Source organism: Stegastes partitus, unplaced genomic scaffold (genome assembly GCF_000690725.1).
Source record: "Stegastes partitus isolate 25-593 unplaced genomic scaffold, Stegastes_partitus-1.0.2 Scaffold507, whole genome shotgun sequence".
Classification (NCBI taxonomy): domain Eukaryota; kingdom Metazoa; phylum Chordata; class Actinopteri; family Pomacentridae; genus Stegastes; species Stegastes partitus.
The window spans coordinates 372,790-391,622 of record NW_007578238.1 but is presented as its reverse complement, the minus strand read 5'-3'; the positions used below and the strand labels follow the sequence as shown (position 1 = coordinate 391,622).

The following is an 18,833-nucleotide window of genomic DNA, read 5'->3' as shown; positions in this document are numbered from 1 at the left end:
ATTTACCACCCACAAACCATCGACATAAGACTGGTGTCTACAACTGTGCAGTAGAGCTGGAAATTACAAAGGCTGGGGGGAAAAAAGTCACGGATGTAATACCTCCCGATGTTCCACTGTTTGAAAAAACTGCACAATCCTACATACCGCCCTGAGCTTTAAGGCCTGTTACTGTGCAGATGAGTCTTTGAAAATGTGTCTGGCATTTCTTAACTGTCTGTGACAAAGCATGAGGTGCTTCAAGGGTGAGCGCGTGCAGTTATGCCTTGACTAGTCACTTTCCAGACTTGCATGACACAGACTTCTTTTCTTTTGTCTCCACAGTTCTGATTTTCTCTGCTTTCAGTCAAGTCTTCCCCTTTTCCCCTTTTCGTTCCTTAGGCAGTTTACTCAGCAAAAAGCTCCGGTCCCAGTGGTGTTAAGGATCATTTTAACAGTCACTCAAGCATGTTGTTATTTTGCAGATAACCAACAGACACCCAGACAATAAACAGGGCTGTGTTGTTTTGTACTCCAATTTTTCTTCACATTCTTCACATACAGAGTGCCGGTTATAAACCTAATTTGACCATGCACTTACTTTGGGACAGGTGACTTCACTCTGTTGGATCATGATGAGGGCGGAGGCGATGAGGGCGCCTTGTCTCACATAATTCACTGGATCATTGGTCATGGGTTCCAGCAGATTGATGGCCTCCTGTGAAGAGACAGACATAACTGAGAAGTTCAAAAATTTGCTCAAAAAAAAAAAAAAAGGCAAAAAATTAAAACACATTTGCATTTTTTAAAAAAAGAAGAAAAAAAAGTAAAATCAAAGCTGCAGAAACCTTGTGGAGAGAGTAAACACTCTGCTGATATGTAAACTAACTAAGCACTGTAGAGCTGTTCCTATTAAAATGATTTGTAAGGGGGGGAAGCTTTCCCATGGATGAGTTTTAAGTACTTCTTGAGGGTGAAGACGACAAAGAAACTGATTTTACACGCTGCTCATGATGCTTTCTGCAGAGTTTGTCAAAATGTAGGTTAAAAAAAGAGAGAGCAGATAAGACAGTTTCACTTAAACAAAAAGCATGTGAATGAAGATCGTTGTGATTACTGCCAGAAGAAGACATGACAAGACCTCGGAGCCCTCCACAGACCAAAAGCAAAAACTTGTTTTCGGATTGAAAATCCTTCATTTTCTGCTAAAGGCTAAATGATTGCCAGAGTTAATATTCTGAGTAATGCTTCATTTGTTTCTGTCTCTTACAAACACATTAGGAAATAAATAGAGCAGATTTTACAAGACTCTGATTGGTAAGCTAACAAAGCTTAATAAAAGTCGCAATGATTGATGGAATCACAAATAACTACTAGTACACCGTTGTGTGGTCATTTATTTAGCATCGTTTAGTATACTACTACAAAAGATGGAATAATGACCTCTGTTGAATCGACCGTGGACCTTCAGTGGACATGAAACTGACAACGCGACCATACATGTATTTTATAATTTCCCAACAGAACACATCAGTGCAACAGGGACACTTTTGATTGATTAAATACAGGAAAAGGGATTATCAACGGACGCAACCAGACCTCACAAACTAATGACATTAGTGTCATCCATATCTGGTTGCTCCTGACAACTGACTAACAATCAGTCTCCTCCCATGATCACTGTGAATGACGGAGTGAGGAAGGACCACCTCCCTGTCCTTCCTTTTCCTTCTGCTTTCCCCTCTGTCCTCCAGCTAGTCCATCACTGTTACTTTTATTCCTTTTGAACGGTAATGGCTGTAACCCACACCACAGGGCTCAGGAGGAGACATCAGCTCCGCCGAGGAAAGAGAAACAAACTCGGATGATGACAGTGGAGGTAAAATAAACCATGTTCTCAGCTCAGCTGCCTCAGACGGCCACGCAGCAAGATGATAAGTTAAGAGTGTAAAGCCAACACTAGTCGGCCACATCCTGCCTGTGATCATTTGTTGGAGGGGGGGGGTTTAATTGAGGGTATTTACTGTCAGACCCAATCAACAGAGAAGGCTGGTTGCTTCAGATCATCTTAATCCATGTACAGTGCAGTGTTGTTTTCTTCAGGTTTGTGCATCAGCATGAACTAACCTTAAAAAACAGATTCGATTCAGTATTACTGTCTGGAGGCCTGTGGAATCGAATGGTTACAGTACAGCACCACTTTACCACAACATTACTTCCATTTCAATTATAAAACAGTCTCAAATAACAGTGGACTGAAATAATGAAATGGTTCACGTGACTTCCACACATAATTCTTGGTGGACAGTGTTTCCATCCAGTTCATCAAAACAAGCTCAACTATCTCCAAGAATTTAATTATAGCACAAAAATATGCATGAACAGACTACAGCAATGTTCAGAACACCTTTCCTGTGCAGTTTTTTTTTTTATGGTATACAATAGATCACGAACATCAGTCCAATAAACAAACCCCAAGGTGTAAATGATGGCAAAGGAATGTGCTCCCTCTAAATAGGTGACCCAGTTCTCTTGTCACTACCTCATTACTCTTGCTAAGGGTCTAATGTGCTTTAGGTCTTATTCTGGAAAAACAAAGCAGTAAAGCTTGAGACTGATCAGGTCTGTATTATGTCTTAGTTTGTTCGGGTCCAAAATATTCCCTTTGGTGCAACAAGACTCAGGGTGCAGTGAGCTGCGATTCTGCTGTGGTTGTTCTACCTGGGACCGATCAGGCCACATCATTAGAAAGCTATGGAACTGGCAGCACACTCACTTCCGTCCTCTTTGTTTGGATTTCAGTGAGGCCAAACAAAATGACAGCGAGCAGCCTAGTGACTGTGTGCCAGCTTGCACCACTTCATTAACTAATCTGCAACGAACTCTTCACACATTAGAGTTCCTCAGTGCTGATCCTCAATGAAAAAAAGGCAAAAATCAATTGATTAGGTGTCAAAGAGCTGCTAAATTCATGTTTTAATGATGGAAATCCAAGAGCAACACTTTGGTTCCCAAATCAAACTGACTGTGGCAGGAAATTAAAAAAGCAAGTCTTGTGGTATAATCTTGGGATAATCACAGCTTCTTTTTTTTTTTACACTTAATACACCAATTTAATGAAGTAATGTTATTATTTGTTGTGATACATCATTACGTCTGATAAGCGATAACAGTCAACCTCCATTATCAGCTTCAGTCGGGGGTTACAGGGGGGTGAGTGTGTGTCCGACCACCTCTGTCGCACTGAGGAGCCATCACTTGGCTGCTTTAAGGAAAACCCTTTGTTCAGCACAGATAATCTTTGCATCAGTGACGCACACGTTAGGCCAAGAGGGAAACAAAGCACATGGGATAAATGAGGACAGCGGGGCGAATTCTGCATTTGTGGTCGAAAAAATGCAACCTAAGCTTTTCTTCTACAAGGCCTTTTAAGACACATCAGTTCAGTCCTGATTACTGACTCCAAAAACAGTAGCTCCTGCGTAAAAAGACCAAATTAAATAGAACAGCATTATTTACATCTCGACTAGAGTTGCTAGCAAGTAAAGGTCTGTGTATATTTCTTTGTTTAAGTCCTTGTGGTTCCCTCTTTTGCACACTTTAAAGGATCTAGAAGATGAAATTATTAAATAGTGACTGGACCTTTATTTACTTAGACTGTAGAGAGGTGCAACTTTATAAGGAATTGCAAACTTTTTTTTGTATGTCTCACGCAAAAAGAACACACTCAGTTCAGACAGCAAAATAGCAATGCTTTTTACAGTTTTTGTTTATGAAAGACTGTGCTGAGTTTCATTAGCAGCAGCTCAACACCATGAGAGGTAAGGCATGGTAAGGTGACTGACGTTTCGGGTTAAAAGGAGGCGCTCACCTTGTTGCCCGTCCCAGCACAGCAGATGCCCAGAGCCATGGCAGCCCCACAGCGCACGTGAGGGTTGTAGCTCTCTGATAACAGAGACACCACACTGGGACACTGCTCAGGGGTCCTGGAGGGATGAAAGGAAGAGAAACAAAAGAGTCAGGAGGAGGCACTTGAAGTTAACAGCAATTGTGATAATTATATAGAACAAAGACAAAAAAGAGACAAAAAGAAAGATACTCCAGCACTGATATTGAACTGACTGATATTTGTGTTAACATTAATTTTTGATAAGTCACAACTTGTGTCTGGATGTGGTTGCAGGAGTCTTTGACAAAATCTGCTCTTTGTGCCCACAAGAATGTTAAAAGCTAAAGTGATGGATGATGTGATTTGTTTCAAAGTGCTTCGAGGCTTTGAGCAAAGAGTCACGTGAACCATGGTCATTGTAGTTATCTTGATTTGATAATAGCGAGTGCTCGCTTGTGCAGTCTTACAAAATGTAAGGTTTGTATCAATATGATGTTAGTTTGTACAACATGGTAGAATGAGCTGAGACTAACTCGGACGCATTAATCGGTATAACATAGTTGCGTTCTCCATAATGTATTCAGAGTGTGCTTTTGTGATATCAGTGTCAAAGGTGAACTGTATGAGTCAGTGAAAAAGATCTTGGATAAGCCAAAGCGAAGGGAGAAAGAGAGAGAACAGAAAGCTTAAAAGTGTGTGGATATGAAATGCAGGGCTCTGATTTATGTCTCTGAAAAGTCTCCAAGTCCTTATGCATTTTGTCACAGTGGTGCTGTTGGAGAGAACAGAAGTAATGGAGCCAAACCTTTTAAGCTAAATCTTTGGCTCAAGATATAATTGCAAATGCTGTGGCTCTATGTTATGTCTTTCCACCTCTTGTATAAACTGAATTCTTGCGAATGAAGTGCATATTAAGGGATACTAAAAGAAATATTCAAAGAAGGACTAAACGTTTTTAACTGAAGCAGTAACGACTGTGGGGCTGTAGCAGCAAAAGAGGAACATCTGCAAAAGACTACAACACTATGCAGACTGCTGACTAAGTGTAATGAGTCAAAGGGTTGCAAAGATAAGAACCACACAATTATGAGGTACTTCAAGTGAATGTGACGGAGCTGAATGAGTGGACTGAAGTAGGGAAGAAACACTTCTTCACATTTAAACTGCATTGCAGGGTTTGCTCCTCGGTCACAATAAAACACTTAACACTTATACATAAAAGACACAGCCGCAGCCTGGCAGGTCAACAGCAGTGTTGAATCCTGTCAATGCCAAGTGGTGATATCCGGATTTCAACAAAGACCCACAAAATTTAGGAGTGAAGTCAGAGACAAACAATTACAATTGTGCAATTGCCATAAAAAAAAAAGTGTTGTGAGTTGTTTAGAATTGTTCCAAAAGAGATGTTTGATTTGAAAGGAAAGAAGAAAAACATGCATGGAGTTACAGTAACCTGCTGCTTTTCCCCAAGAATCTTATCTCATAATTTGTGCATGAAAGGTGGCGTGATAACACCAGCCATGTCTGGGCCTGTCAGATGAGCCTATTGCTGAGATTACTCTGTGCCTTCAAGTGTCGATTCAGTCTGGCTCAAATGGATGCTGGAAGTTATTAAAAATGAGGAAACAGACAATGTTTCTTTAGAGTTTTATAGGTCCAGTTAAGAAACCATCTGTTTCCAACACCTAAAAAGAATTCAAAGCTCAGTGATCGTTGGAACAAAGACGACAAGAGAAGCATCACAAGGATGTTTATCCCTCAGGTTTTAAACTAGCTGGTTGTATTTGTGTTTGCTCACTGAAACAATGTAACACTGGCAGGGAACATAAAATGTGCACACAAGCATTAGCAAAAAAGGCACTTTACATGATTGTCAGTTTATGAATAAAATAAAGTGGCAGCTTCAGCAAGGCAAATAACTGTACTTGCTACATGATCTAATAGATGGTTAAAATCTAGTGATGTGTCATGCTCAAAAACATCAGCTCTAAGAGCCAATGCTTTTAGGTGAATCAGAAGAGCCGACTCCCATCGAGTGAGAGCCGGCTCCCGACTTTTTTTTTTTTTTTTTTCCCGCTGCTCAGTGGCTCAGCTCAGGTCATGGCAGAACTTTGTTTTGATTGGCAGCATGGCGGCCTTGTGGCCAATCACATGTGAGGATTTAGTGCCATAGCTGATGTTATATCTTGAGGAGCCCCTCATCCAATGAGCAGAAGACCCACTGAGCTGGTGGCAGGCCAAGGCCTCAGTCTTTCCACACCTGGTGAAGGTGATGGAGGGGAGACTGTGTACTGTGGCAACATCTGTTCCCTCTGAGAGAGTCTTCTCACAAACAGGGCAGATAATAACCAAGAGGAAAAACCGCATCAGTCCAGCCAAGCTGAGACATTAAATTTTTTTTGAATGCAAACCTGCACTAAGGACATACTGCTTGGTGTTTGAATGGAGTTTTGTTCTGTCTCTGTTCTGTTTTTGTTCTGTTCTGTGGGTTTGTTTGCAGTGTTTTGTTCATTTGTTTTCATGTTAAAAAAAAAAAAAAAAAAAGATTAAAAGTTTGATTAAAATATTAAACAAAAGTAAGAATGCCTGCTTTTGTAAAATAAAAATATACAAAATTAGGCCGTTATAAGGCTTCTCATAAAAGCACTACATTCAAAAGGGCTTATCAACACACAAATCATTCATATTTGCCAAGTTAGGCTAAAATATGAGTCTACAGATTATAAATCAAGAGTCGTTTGGGGGCTGAAAGAGCCGGCTCTTTGAAAAGAGCCGAACTTCCCATCACTATTAAAATCCGGTATAACAAGAAACTGGGGGGAGAAAAAAAAATCAATAAATAAAACGACATCATTATGTGAGCTATAGCTACTTTTTATTGATGCCACAACAGTACATGTGGCCAAGATGTTTAAATCTCTGTTTTCATTCAACACTGAAGACTCAAATGCATATATGGAGGAGAAACGAAAATAACTCGGATGGGAGGAAACTATCTGATTGGAACTAATAAACAGCCTCAATATAGTCCTGAATATTATATCTAAATAAGTGTAACGGTTCACACATTTTGTTTAGCCCCTAATACAGAGGCATGTTCGCACTGGGTAATCTCCACTGGCCTGTTTGGAATTAGAAGCTCAGCTCAGCCACTACAGGAGGAATTAACAAGATCACAAATGGCAATCACTGGGAGATCTAGATCACCTTTCAGTTTCGCCTACAGGGATGGAGTTTATACTATTCTGGTAGACTGACGATGCCCTTTCAATCCATACTTGGATAAAGACCAGATCGCAAAGTCCTCAGGGACAAATTTGCGATATCAGACGTCTTTAATAAAGCTGATCAACATGTAGGTGGTGAGTCAAGGTTCCTCATTCTTCAACACTTGCATTTACAGCAAAAACACGGGAGACTGTCTGTCCATTATAAAAAGAGGTATGAACTATGCCATCTAAAGCGTAGGAGCTTTAGTAATAGTTAGACACCCAGACCTATTTTAAGATAAATTTTGGAATCGATTGAAGACTAAAGTCCCTTGAGGCAAAACTGAGAAACCTTCGGCATGGGTTTTTAAAATTGTTTCATCTAAAGCCTTTGCAACCTTTTCAAAGTAAAAGACAGGCTAATTACTTTCAACCACAATCAAAATAGAACTCAGATTCAGAGAAGAAATCGATACCAAGCATTTGTTTCGTATGAAAAAGCACTGAAGCAATGGTGTCTGTATTTAGAGTTACTGGAATATTCCATTAATGTGTGATGGACCTATAAACCTCCAAATGAACTGAAACCCAAAAGATAGAAGGGAAAAAAAGTTAAGAAAAAAAGAGACTCACCCAAGAAGCTGATTAAATAAAACACTAACAATGGATTGAAAACACACATTTACTTAAATGTTACAGAAACGCACAAGGCTTTTACTTGTCTGGTTAATGTACTGTATGACTATTAATGCATGCACCACAGATTGCATTATGCTGTGAGTGATACAGCTACAACTTAATGACTCCCTCTCGCTACAGGTCCCATGTGATGATCTGGGCAGCAACACGGCCATTGAAAGGTTGAGAAAGAAGCAAACAAATTATAGCCGCACTCTGCCACATGAAATGTGTCTGTCTGTTGCATAATGCACATTCACTGTAAGAAAGCAGATCTCATTAGCTTGCTTCCTGTCTGTTACAACCAGTCACCCAAACACATCATGAAAACACCTGGACAATGTTAATATTAGACAAGCCAAGAAGCTGTGTGGTGTTTACTGTTGACACTTAAATTTAATTAAAAATTCAACCAATGTCTCGCAAAGGGGTAAACAAAGAAAAAAAAAGGCATCGAATGTGCTAATCATTAAGAGAAAGATGGTTTGACACTATGGGTGAGTACGGTATATTGCCATAATTGTAAGTGATGAGCCACTGCCAAAATGTAAATTAATGAAACAATGACCTCATAGTATAAAGTGCACGGTGGAATTCTTAAATTATGCCATATTGCATATTTCTCAGAACATAACTTACACATTATACAACACTTACTCAGATGTTTTGTTAAGTTGCAGTCTGAACTTGCAAAATTGGATGTCATTCTGAAAATGAATCTAACATAATAGAAGTCAGCGCACCAGCTGCTTACTTCCTTCAAAGTATTATGCAAATAGGTGAAGGTGAAGTCCGATGTTTTCCTGTAATCACTGTGCTTAAAGTTTGGTTGTTAAAACTAGACGTGAATGTTCAGAAACTTGCTTTCTTCTGACTGCTGTCACAATTTAACACTTCCCCTGGGACGGAAGATACTAAACCAAACCCATTTGAAAAGGAAGAGCGAAGGAAGATAAACAGAACAAATTATCTTATGTGGATATAGGCGTCCTGAATGAAATACAAAAAATCGGATCTTTTAACTTTTACTGCCAGACCCAATGGTGTATCTATCAAGATAATACGACTGTATTTGACTGACTTACTTTGCCTGAAAGTGTGAGCTCACTGGGGACTAAAGGGGAAAGCTATGCAGTACATTTTTTAAGCATCCACCACCACCAAAGAGGCTTCTCCGCATACACCACTCCTACCTCCCCCGTCGCCGCTTGCTTCCAATGGAGGAGAGAACAGAAAGTGACAAATATAAACAGTGGGACGGCTGTGTTGAAGGAAATTACCTCCCAGAACCACTGGCATGTTGCCAGCACAAAGACATTCATCTGTTTTGTATAGAGTCTGACTCACTTGCAAGACGGAGGGGGAGGGAGGGGAGGAGTGAGAGAGCGAACGAGACGGCAGAGGGTGTGATCTGATCACAGGCTGCGAGCGAGAGGCAGCGAGTGGGAATGGGAGAGAGGCAGAGGAACCACAACATCTGAAAGTTTTAAACCTGTGATCGCGGTAGGTGATGCGAAGCAAGACTGGGGGTTCCTCCAACATGTGGGAGCAAAGCAAATTCCACATCATGGACTGCTTCAGACTACGACAGATTTAAGTTTTGCAGCTGAGGGAGGGCAGTCTCAGCAGCGCTCTTATTAAGGGAGGGTGGAAATATAAGGATGACATAGGGGACGTTAAAAAGGATGTTATACCACAAGGTGTGCAAAGATTGAAACGCACTGAGTGAGAACGTCACTTTTGCATTCACGAGAGGTAAGACGTACTGACTTGGAAAAATATTTCAAGAGTTTAAACACCAAAGAAGATCGGCAAAGAAGTACGAGAAATATTACCTTGGGGAGCAGGTAGGAAACCTTTGCAAGCTCATGATAATACTAATTTGCACTGCATTTTATTTCTATATCTCAAAAACCTACACATTCATATACTACTTTTGATTAAATACATCAAGTTGTTAATTTGTGTAAACTTATAAATTAAGGGATTTGCTATGCTAGACCACCCTTTGCTACATTTATTTTACAATTATTATAAACTGCACCACAAAAGCAATGAAAAAAAGCTTGGAAGCTATTTTTCTTCATGTTTTCCAGTTTGGTTCATTTCTTTGACATAATGTGGAAACAGTGAGTGTCAATTATCAGGAAAGACCCTCATCATTTGTTATCATTAATGTCTCGTAATTATGCCATCAGTCAGACAAATTAAAGCAAATGGGTAACAAGCTGTCCCTTTTAACAAACGTTTTTCTTCTTTCAAGTGGAGGCAGTGGATGACAAGACTATTAGCTGCCTTGGAAAATGAGGATCCCTGCAAACATCTCACTGTGGAAGTACTAATCGTAGTGGGATTATCGCCAGAATTGGAGTTTATTGCATTGGACCTGCTATTTTTTTGTCCTCTTCAACAAGTAGACCCTCGACCGATAGTCAGCTATTGCTTTTGGTCTGCACACTGCGCAAGGCATGAAGCCTCTTGTGCACTGAGCTCGAGCCGCCCCACCCTACCCTGTGCCCTTGCCTGTGGGACCCAGTGACCATGCTGACCGAGTGTCCAACACCAGAAAGATCAGAGCCCCGACCCACGCTCAGGCCCGCTGTAATCTCAGCAGCACCATGTCTCAGCCAGTCGTGGCACAACCTGCGGCCAACAGCTCACATGCGGGTGAAACGCCTGAGATTCAGCTGAAATGGGCGGCCCTGCTCATTGTCATGGTCATCATCCCCACTATTGGAGGAAACATTCTGGTCATCCTTGCTGTCTCGCTTGAAAGAAAGCTGCAGAATGCCACCAACTACTTCCTGATGTCACTTGCTGTAGCTGATCTGCTGGTGGGAGTCCTGGTGATGCCCATTGCGCTCATCACTGTTCTCTATAGTAAGTTTAGCATGGGGCCTTGTGTTGGAAACAGGATAACCTGTGCAATACCAAAGCAATATTAGATAGTGTCAAGAGAATTATGTCCTTGTCCTCAATGTCCAGATCTTTTTTTTTTTTAAACACAATCCAGAGGAAATGTAACATAAATCTCAGACATTTTTGTGACACTTTGCTACAGCTGAACTGTTTGTAAACACCATGGGCTGGCTAATAATAAACAAACTTTGGTAAAAGATCTGAAAAACCTCATAAACTATTTTAAAGTGAATGTAGGAGTGAGCATGTAAATCCTCCAAAGAGTTCCACCAATTCATCATTCATTTGTACTTAAGCTTTGGTAGCTTTAATAATCTACAAAAACAAGCAGCAAACCTACAGTAGCAATGGAGGGTAAAAATAGTTTATGAGGAATACTCGACCATCTCTAAACAAATTATTCTTGATGAAATACGATGAAATATAACAAGCGATAGTGGACAATAAACACACTGCTTCCTCCTCTGGTTTTGCTGTGGTAGCAGCTGCACAGCTGGGACTGAACTATTGTGCTAGAGGACCATTACCTCTGGAGAGATATGCTAAATTATTATAATTCCAGTTACAGTGTTGTGTAAACACAGCTGCATAGGAACTGATTTAGAATTCTATTCTCTGTATTTTAATACAGCTACAAAATTCAGACATCCCCAAGTCTCCATTAATTCAATTAGAGGACAATGAGTCACATCATAATAATGTTTTACACGTGCAAAAGTATAGTGTAGCACAAGGCTATTTGTAGTGTTTTCTTTTCCAAACACTATGTTTTGCATGGGAACTGAATGTGTTACACTAAAGGAACCACACAAGTCAGAGTGGTCATAAGTGCTGCTTTCATCTCTCTAATCATAAGATAAAAGCCTCAGAATAAATGTACTTTTCCATCTACTTTTGTAATAAGATTTTTTTAAAAAGCTATTTGCATGCATCCTGTTCACGTTAAGATTGGGTTGCTGTAAAAGAGAATCAAAGCTGGCAGGGTTTTGAAATTACAGTAAATTTATTTAACCTAAGAGTTATATAAGTGAATGATCAACTGTTTAGTTTAACAACTCCTTATAATAACACTTATTCATATTATTACTTCGGCCAGAAAACAAAGTGTGTTTAAAAGAAGCTAAAAGCTTTCCGCCTTTCAAGTTGTTTCAAATGAAGAGGCTGAGATGGTTGACAGACCGAAAGTTACCCGGTATAATATCAAAAAACAGAAAGCTTGAAAACCTAAAAGAAACCAGAGCTCATGGACATCTTTGAACAATCACTTATTTACTTATTTATATATATATAAGGCCTTGTGAAGCTATTTAAATATATTCTAAACAAAATGTCCTGAGATTCAATGCAGTAAGATGAAAATGTGTGCAAGCACTGTGCCAATTAAAATACACAGAGTTCACAGCATTACTGGCCTACAATAAGATCTGCAACGATTAATCGAGTAGTTGTCAGCAATTTAACCACCAACTATTTTGATAATTGCATAATCAGTTTAATTTTTTAAGGGGAAAAAAGTACAATTCTCAGGCTTTAGCTTCTACATAAGAATATTTGATGTTTTCTTTACTTCTCTCCCGTAAACTGATTATGTTTGGGTTATGGACAAAATAAGACATTCAAGGACATTATCTTGGGTTTTGGGAAACACTGGTCAACATTTTCTGGTATAGCATATACTAAACAACTAGTAAATTATTCAAGAAAAAAATCAACAGATGAACAAGTATTAAAAATAATGGCTAGTTGCTGCCCTTGTCACAGCAAAAAAAAAACAAAGAAAAAAAACAACGGCGATTTAGAGAGATGAAGTTCAAAGTACGAGGACAAGAAGGAAGAGGTCATGGCGGCATAAACATACATGTTAACTGTGTACATAAGGCTGGTGTGAAGCAAGGCAGAGCTAACAACAGAGCAGATAGTAAAACTGCCAGACTACAGGACAGGTTACACTGGCAATATCACCACCAAACTACTCTAAGGACTATTGTTAGTAACGTGTCCCTGATTGTTTTAAAGGGCACCAATAACTAAAACTGTATTATTATTATAAGGTCACACACACTCCCCAATGCTGTTTACGATGTGACCTAGAAGATCACAGTGAGGGGTATCTGCAGGTCATGTCGGTGGGGCAGTTCTTGATGGGCTGGGCTTTAATCTCCCAAATAGGCAGGGCTTGAGGTAATTAGGAGAGAGAAACAATGGTAAGCAACACTACCCAAGTTGAAAATAAAAAAAAATACACTCAAGCACATAGACCGATACAACTTTGGGCGTGTATCATGTTATAGGATTGCGCAGCTCTCCGTATAGAAAATGATCATTAGAATTCAAACACCATCGAGGCTATTGAGACGAATTTGCCAACAGTCCATCTACCCTTGGCGGTGATGCAACACATACACCGAATGCTTATTGGTTAAAAGGTTGGCTTGAATCACAAATGGTAAAGAGTCCTTTTGGTGTAATGAAAAACGCATGCGTTATAAGCGATGCTGATGCAGCGGGACTGGTTTCAGTCCACTCCACTCCACTGTGACTTCTGTTTTCAATGTGGCAGGAGCAAAAGGACCAAAAGCAGCTCAAACACGAACAAGAGCAATCTTCATTTTCAGTTGTTCCATCTATGTTTTACACTGCCTCCAAGTGGCAGCAGGCAACTACAGGTTGATGTAAATCTGCAAAGCTCTGCAACAGCATCGCAGTACCATGCTGGTGCCTTAACAACTGGTCCTTTAAAGCCTCATACATCTTTTCAACTATACATTGGGTCAGAGTAATTATTAAGCCTCATCTACTTTTAGTTATCAATCACGTCTATGGATGTGATTTAAACGTCTGTCATAGCTAAACCTTGTCCACATACTTAAGTTTCATTCTGACGAATGTGACATTGCTCAAAATAAGATGGAGATACAGTCTTTTTGCTGTTGTCCTTTTAAAATGCAATTGTCTTTATTCACCTAAACTAGAGCCAAGTTACCAAAATTCTAAAAATATGAAATGAGGGCATTTTTTAATGCTTGTACAAAAGAAAATAACATAATACTGCAGTAAGACAAGTTACTATGCAAGTAACTGAGCACAGCCTTGTGTAACCAGAAACTGCAGGATATCAATTACCCTCCATAAAACTATATGAGCTGGCATTTTGTGAAACGAGGAAATTTTCAAAGGCAAGCTATAAAACCACAACAATATTATATAACTATTTAAAGAGCTATGGTATAGGACAAAATGTTTTATGAACATTATAAAACTAATACAGTCGCTCTGTTTATTGAGTTTGGCATAGGAATTAACACTTCGCAGAAGAGGTACAGAAGGTTTACTCTGAGAACAAGTTATGTATTAGTCAGAGAACAAACCCTCCAGATATAATCTAATCCAAACTATGACTCCAAACTTCCCTTAAGTGCAACAAGAAAAAACTGCAAGTAAAAGAGGGGAGGGGGGCAGAAGAAAAGACAATTACGTAAAGGAATATCTCCAACAATAGTCTTTTGCAGTGTTAATAGGTGATGAGACAAAAGCCAGAGCAATTACTAGCCCGTTTTATGCCTGGAACTGAAAATAAACACTACCGTTAAGCATAGTCTCCACCACATCTACATACAGAGCTTTCAGCTCCATAAACAGTCTGTGAACCCTCCCTTTCCAGTAAAGTCGTTCCTCAGAGATAAACAAACACCAATCTTTTGCATGAGTGCTACTTCTAATCCTTTGCCACTGTGGTATATCTCCCATAACTGGTAGTAAGACCAAGCTCCTTTTGGAATGAAAATGAGTTGTACCACAAGTACATTAAATTAGCTACTAATTGCAGAGACACTGTTTCCAAAAGTTTATCGTCTTCCTCTATTAATTTCTGTCTCATCTTCTCTTTAGACTCTGATTGGCCTCTTCCGGAGTTCCTCTGTCCAATCTGGCTCTTCCTCGATGTGCTGTTTTCTACTGCATCCATCATGCACCTCTGTGCCATTTCACTGGATCGGTACATTGCCATCAAGAAGCCAATCCAACACAGCCAGTACAAATCCAGAGCCAAAGCATTGGTCAAGATTGCACTGGTGTGGATCATATCCATTTGTAAGCACATCAGTTCAACTTTTTGTAACCTTTTTTACAGTTTTTACAGAGCACTGTAGCAGTCTTTACCTTGTGTAAGTCATTTCTCAGCCTTCCAACAGCTTGGCATAAGATGCATAGCAGTTCATAGACACAGTAACATTTGCCGGATGCAATAAAAAGAAATACTGTATAAACAGCAACCAACCAGCTATGACATTTAGGGGAAAGGGATGGGATGGTACTATCACAATTACTGACAGTCATGAGAGTGGAGTCCAGTGTTTTTGGGCCACCAAAGGTTTCAACAAAAACAAAACACTCACATCAAATAGTATGATAGCAAAACATGTTCACCAGCAAACATGACAAAACACCAGCAGCTTAAAGGTTCAGTGTGTACGATTTACTGTGAGGCTACATACTGCAGTAAAGCCCCTCCACCACCCGCCCTCTCCAAGTGTGTGGGAGAATCTATGATGGCCTTCACTTCAACATAACACAAAAGGCCCTCTCTAGAACCAGTGTTTGATTCGTTCATTCTGAGCTACCGTAGGAACATGGCAGGCTCTAAAGAGGAGGACTTGCTCCATATGTAGGTATGAGGGGCATAAGATAAACACAGTGACTCTGAAGTACAGGTTATACACTAAAGAGAACACAATCATGAATACTACATTGTATTTCTGTGTATAGATTCCCCTAAATCCCAAACTACCCTTTCATTTAACATAAATATTCTTCCATTTCTACCACTATACTTATGGAACGAAAAATTCAACCGATTTCCCAGTGAGAAAAAGAAAAATTACAGTAGCTAGTGGTAACAAATCGCAAAAAAAAATTCTAGAATTCATTTCTCAGTTCAATGTTATAAAATAAAAAAATGCCAATGCTTGCCAGTATTAACTGTTCTTGTCATTTTTCAGGTATCGCAATCCTGATTCCAATTAGGGGGCTACAGAACTACCCCCTTCCCAACAACATCACCTTCAACAGTAATCACACTTGCCTGCTGAAAACGGACACCTTCGGGGATTTTATCATGTATGGCTCCTTGGCAGCATTCTTCCTCCCTTTGACTATCATGATGGTGATCTACCTACTAACTGTCCAAGTGTTGCGCAAGAAGGTTTATTTGCTCAGGTCAAAGGTGACTCAGCGCTTTAGCTGCTCGACAGTCTCCACAGTTTTCCAAAGGGAACAGACCGTGACTTCACCTCAAGGTGAGCAAAGGAACACATTGGACAGTAGACTTCCCAGGATGCAAGAAAAACCAAACGCAGGCACAACGAACGCTCCTACAGGAGAGGAAATTTCTTTTCGCAGGATGTCAACAATGGGCAAGAAGTCAATGCAGACTCTGAGCAATGAGCAACGTGCCTCAAAAGTGCTAGGCATAGTCTTCCTCCTGTTTGTTGTCATGTGGTGCCCTTTCTTCATTACAAACATCACCTCTGTGCTATGCAAGAGTTGTGATGCTAACGTAATTTCCCGCCTCATGGAGATCTTCGTTTGGGTGGGTTATGTGTCATCAGGCATTAACCCATTGGTCTACACACTATTCAACAAAACTTTCAGGGAGGCGTTTGCACGGTATATCACCTGTAACTACAAAAACTGTTCGAGTAATGGGGCAGGACAACTTCCAAAGACACCAAATACAGACTGGACCCTTACAAGGATGTCATTCAGATCTTCCATGGCAGAGAACTCTAAACTGTTCATGAAGCGAGGAGTGAAGAATGGCATCGGATCAGTGAGCTACCAAAGTCCACTGAGGTGTCGGCAAGCACCTGCACAGTCATCCAGTGGAGTTTTGTTAGACACTATACTTCTGACTGAAAATGATGATGGTAAGCAGCAGGAGCATGTTAGCTGCGTATAGAGACACCAGACAAATACATCCAACTAAAGGGAGCACTTGAAGAGGATCAGATTTATGGTGCAAAATTTTCATCTCTTTAAAAGACAAAGGCTTGCCCCATATGTAATATATTCAAAATGCCAGAGAGTCTCCATTTGATACACAAATCATTTGATGGCAGGACTTATTGCACAGCAAAAGCTCACCTGCTGTTATCTGATGCTACTGCTGTTTGTTTACATCTATAATTTTAAAGCAAAACATGGCTGTATTTTCACTGGCATCATTTGGAAACGAAAATGCTACCTTTCAGACGCAAATCCCACCCCTCAGTTAAACATGTGACTGTACAGTATAAGATCAAATTTAACTCAACAGGCCTAAAGGCAAGCTATATTAACAATGTGAATTCTCAGCGAGGCTGTTCATAGCATACACCAAGAGTTTTTGAGTCCTTGAATTGTATCAGATAACTTTAAGATAACCTGTAACAGGTCTACTTCAGAAAAGAACACAAGTTGTAATTCAACAAAGTTCAGGCCACCAGACATTATGACAACCTGGAAACACTCTGAATGCAGTACATAATATATTCCTCTGCTGATCCTTTCAACTTGGCCTAAAAATACGCTGTAAACCATCTCAGACCACATGGTTACATTTTGCTAAGAAGACCACAACTCTCTTCTGCAGACAGACTTGTAAATGCATTGCACTCTTGAAATGAAACTTGTATTTGTACTTGCTGGACGTTTGGAAAGCACTCTTGTATGTGTGCTGCAGCCTGCTGTTTTGACATGTTTAAAACGGTTTCCGAATGAAAGACTGTATATAAGAAAGAACTCAATCTAGATTCAATGGAAACCTAAATGTGTTCAATAAAATACTTTCTGTGTTGCCAACCTTAAAGAAAATGTTCTTTCACTGCTCAAGTGTATTCTGCAGCAATTTCTTTGTTTTTGAGCTAAAGAGATACATCTTATTATTGCAATTTGACAAGCAACAACACCGCAGACATCCAAACACATAAAAGCCTAACCAGGTTACAGTCAACCCTATTATCAAAAAAATAATCACAATTGACCAAAAATGTGAGATCTGTAAAAGGCTCCACTAGCTTTTCATGCAAATTGTGTGTCATCATTTAATTTCTGCAAAGACCGCTGAACTCTGTATCACTGCTAAGAAACAGGAACTTTGTTGAATTAGTATGAAAAGCAGAAACACAAGATATTCGAACTTGAAACTGTCCTCCGTGTGTCTTTGTGTGCACGTTGGGGGGGAGGAGATGCAGGAGTTATCCTTGACCCATTAGGACTGGAAGTTGGACAAGAGTAGGCAAACTAAATTGTTCTGGTTCAGAAGTCTTTCTAAACAAAGGGATGATTTACACAAGGTTTATCTAGCAGCCAATTGATCCCACAGAATATCGCGTAGCCTTTTTTGGGCTTAAAAATGGACACTGATATTTGTGCGCTGGCTAGGCCATCTGTTTAACACTGCTCTGGTGTCTGATGGGTACATTCACATCTATTTAAGAGTGATGAATCCCAAAGAATAGCTAGAGAGAAGAATGTGTGAGTGACAATGACAAGAGCCTCTAGCTCTCTCTAACGGAGGAACTTCTTCCATAAAAACCAGGAAACTACTGGAAATTGGGCGTCTTAATTGTTATATCACAATAATATAGCTCATCATTTATGCAAAACTAAAAATTAGGGCAATGTAAGGCAAAAAAAACCCCATAAATAAAGCCAAATTATGTGTCATTTTGTATGTGTATAAACAGTGATGTGTCATAGGTGCAGACATGCCTTTGGTGCATGTAAGTAAATAAATAAACAGGGTGTTGATAGCTGAAAGATCTGGATCCTACCTGAACAGGATGAAGCCAATAGATTCGACAGCAGCACGTCTGACGTCATCATTCACATCACTCACCTTAATTAAGACAAGCAAAGCAAGTAAATAAGTAAAGCTGATACTAAGACTGAAATTAATTAATGATGCAGCTCCCGTATGTCTCTCTGTAAGTGAACGAGGCTTCACTATCACACCCTCTAACAACATTAGCTTGCACAAGGTGCCACCTACAGGACAACAAGTTGTTCACACTTCTGCAAAATGCTGTTTGCCAAAGTTGCCATTGGCTATTGCATATTCTTTGCTGTGTCCTAAACTTCCACTTTGACCCTTATATTTTAAAATAAAGTTGTGCAAGATT

General features: G+C 39.9%; 2 protein-coding genes across 2 annotated transcripts in view; one reads left to right on the top strand and one right to left on the bottom strand.

Annotated features, from left to right (window-relative positions):
- The window catches only part of psmd1 (proteasome 26S subunit, non-ATPase 1), a 41,609-nt gene that overhangs the window by 14,048 nt on the left and 8,728 nt on the right, over positions 1 to 18,833 (bottom strand). The window contains exons 16-18 of the mRNA XM_008287566.1: positions 18,486 to 18,550; positions 3,851 to 3,965; positions 581 to 697 (exon numbers count right to left, since the gene is read on the bottom strand). Coding sequence (XP_008285788.1) covers positions 581 to 697; positions 3,851 to 3,965; positions 18,486 to 18,550 — 297 coding nt within the window. The remainder of the gene's footprint in view (positions 1 to 580; positions 698 to 3,850; positions 3,966 to 18,485; positions 18,551 to 18,833) is intronic.
- htr2b (5-hydroxytryptamine (serotonin) receptor 2B, G protein-coupled) lies at positions 9,368 to 17,487 on the top strand. Its single transcript, XM_008287564.1, has 4 exons — positions 9,368 to 9,602; positions 10,019 to 10,635; positions 14,563 to 14,763; positions 15,672 to 17,487. Exons 2-4 carry the CDS (start codon positions 10,374 to 10,376, stop codon positions 16,628 to 16,630), a joined length of 1,422 nt encoding a protein of 473 aa, XP_008285786.1. The 5' UTR covers positions 9,368 to 9,602; positions 10,019 to 10,373; the 3' UTR covers positions 16,631 to 17,487.

Bases quoted from the DNA above. Each gene is read 5' to 3' on its own strand.
- htr2b (XM_008287564.1), top strand. From the start codon at position 10,374: ATGTCTCAGCCAGTCGTGGCACAACCTGCGGCCAACAGCTCACATGCG. The intron at 10,636-14,562 runs GTAAGTTTAGCA...TCTTCTCTTTAG, and splicing joins GCTCATCACTGTTCTCTATA to ACTCTGATTGGCCTCTTCCG. The intron at 14,764-15,671 runs GTAAGCACATCA...GTCATTTTTCAG, and splicing joins GGTGTGGATCATATCCATTT to GTATCGCAATCCTGATTCCA.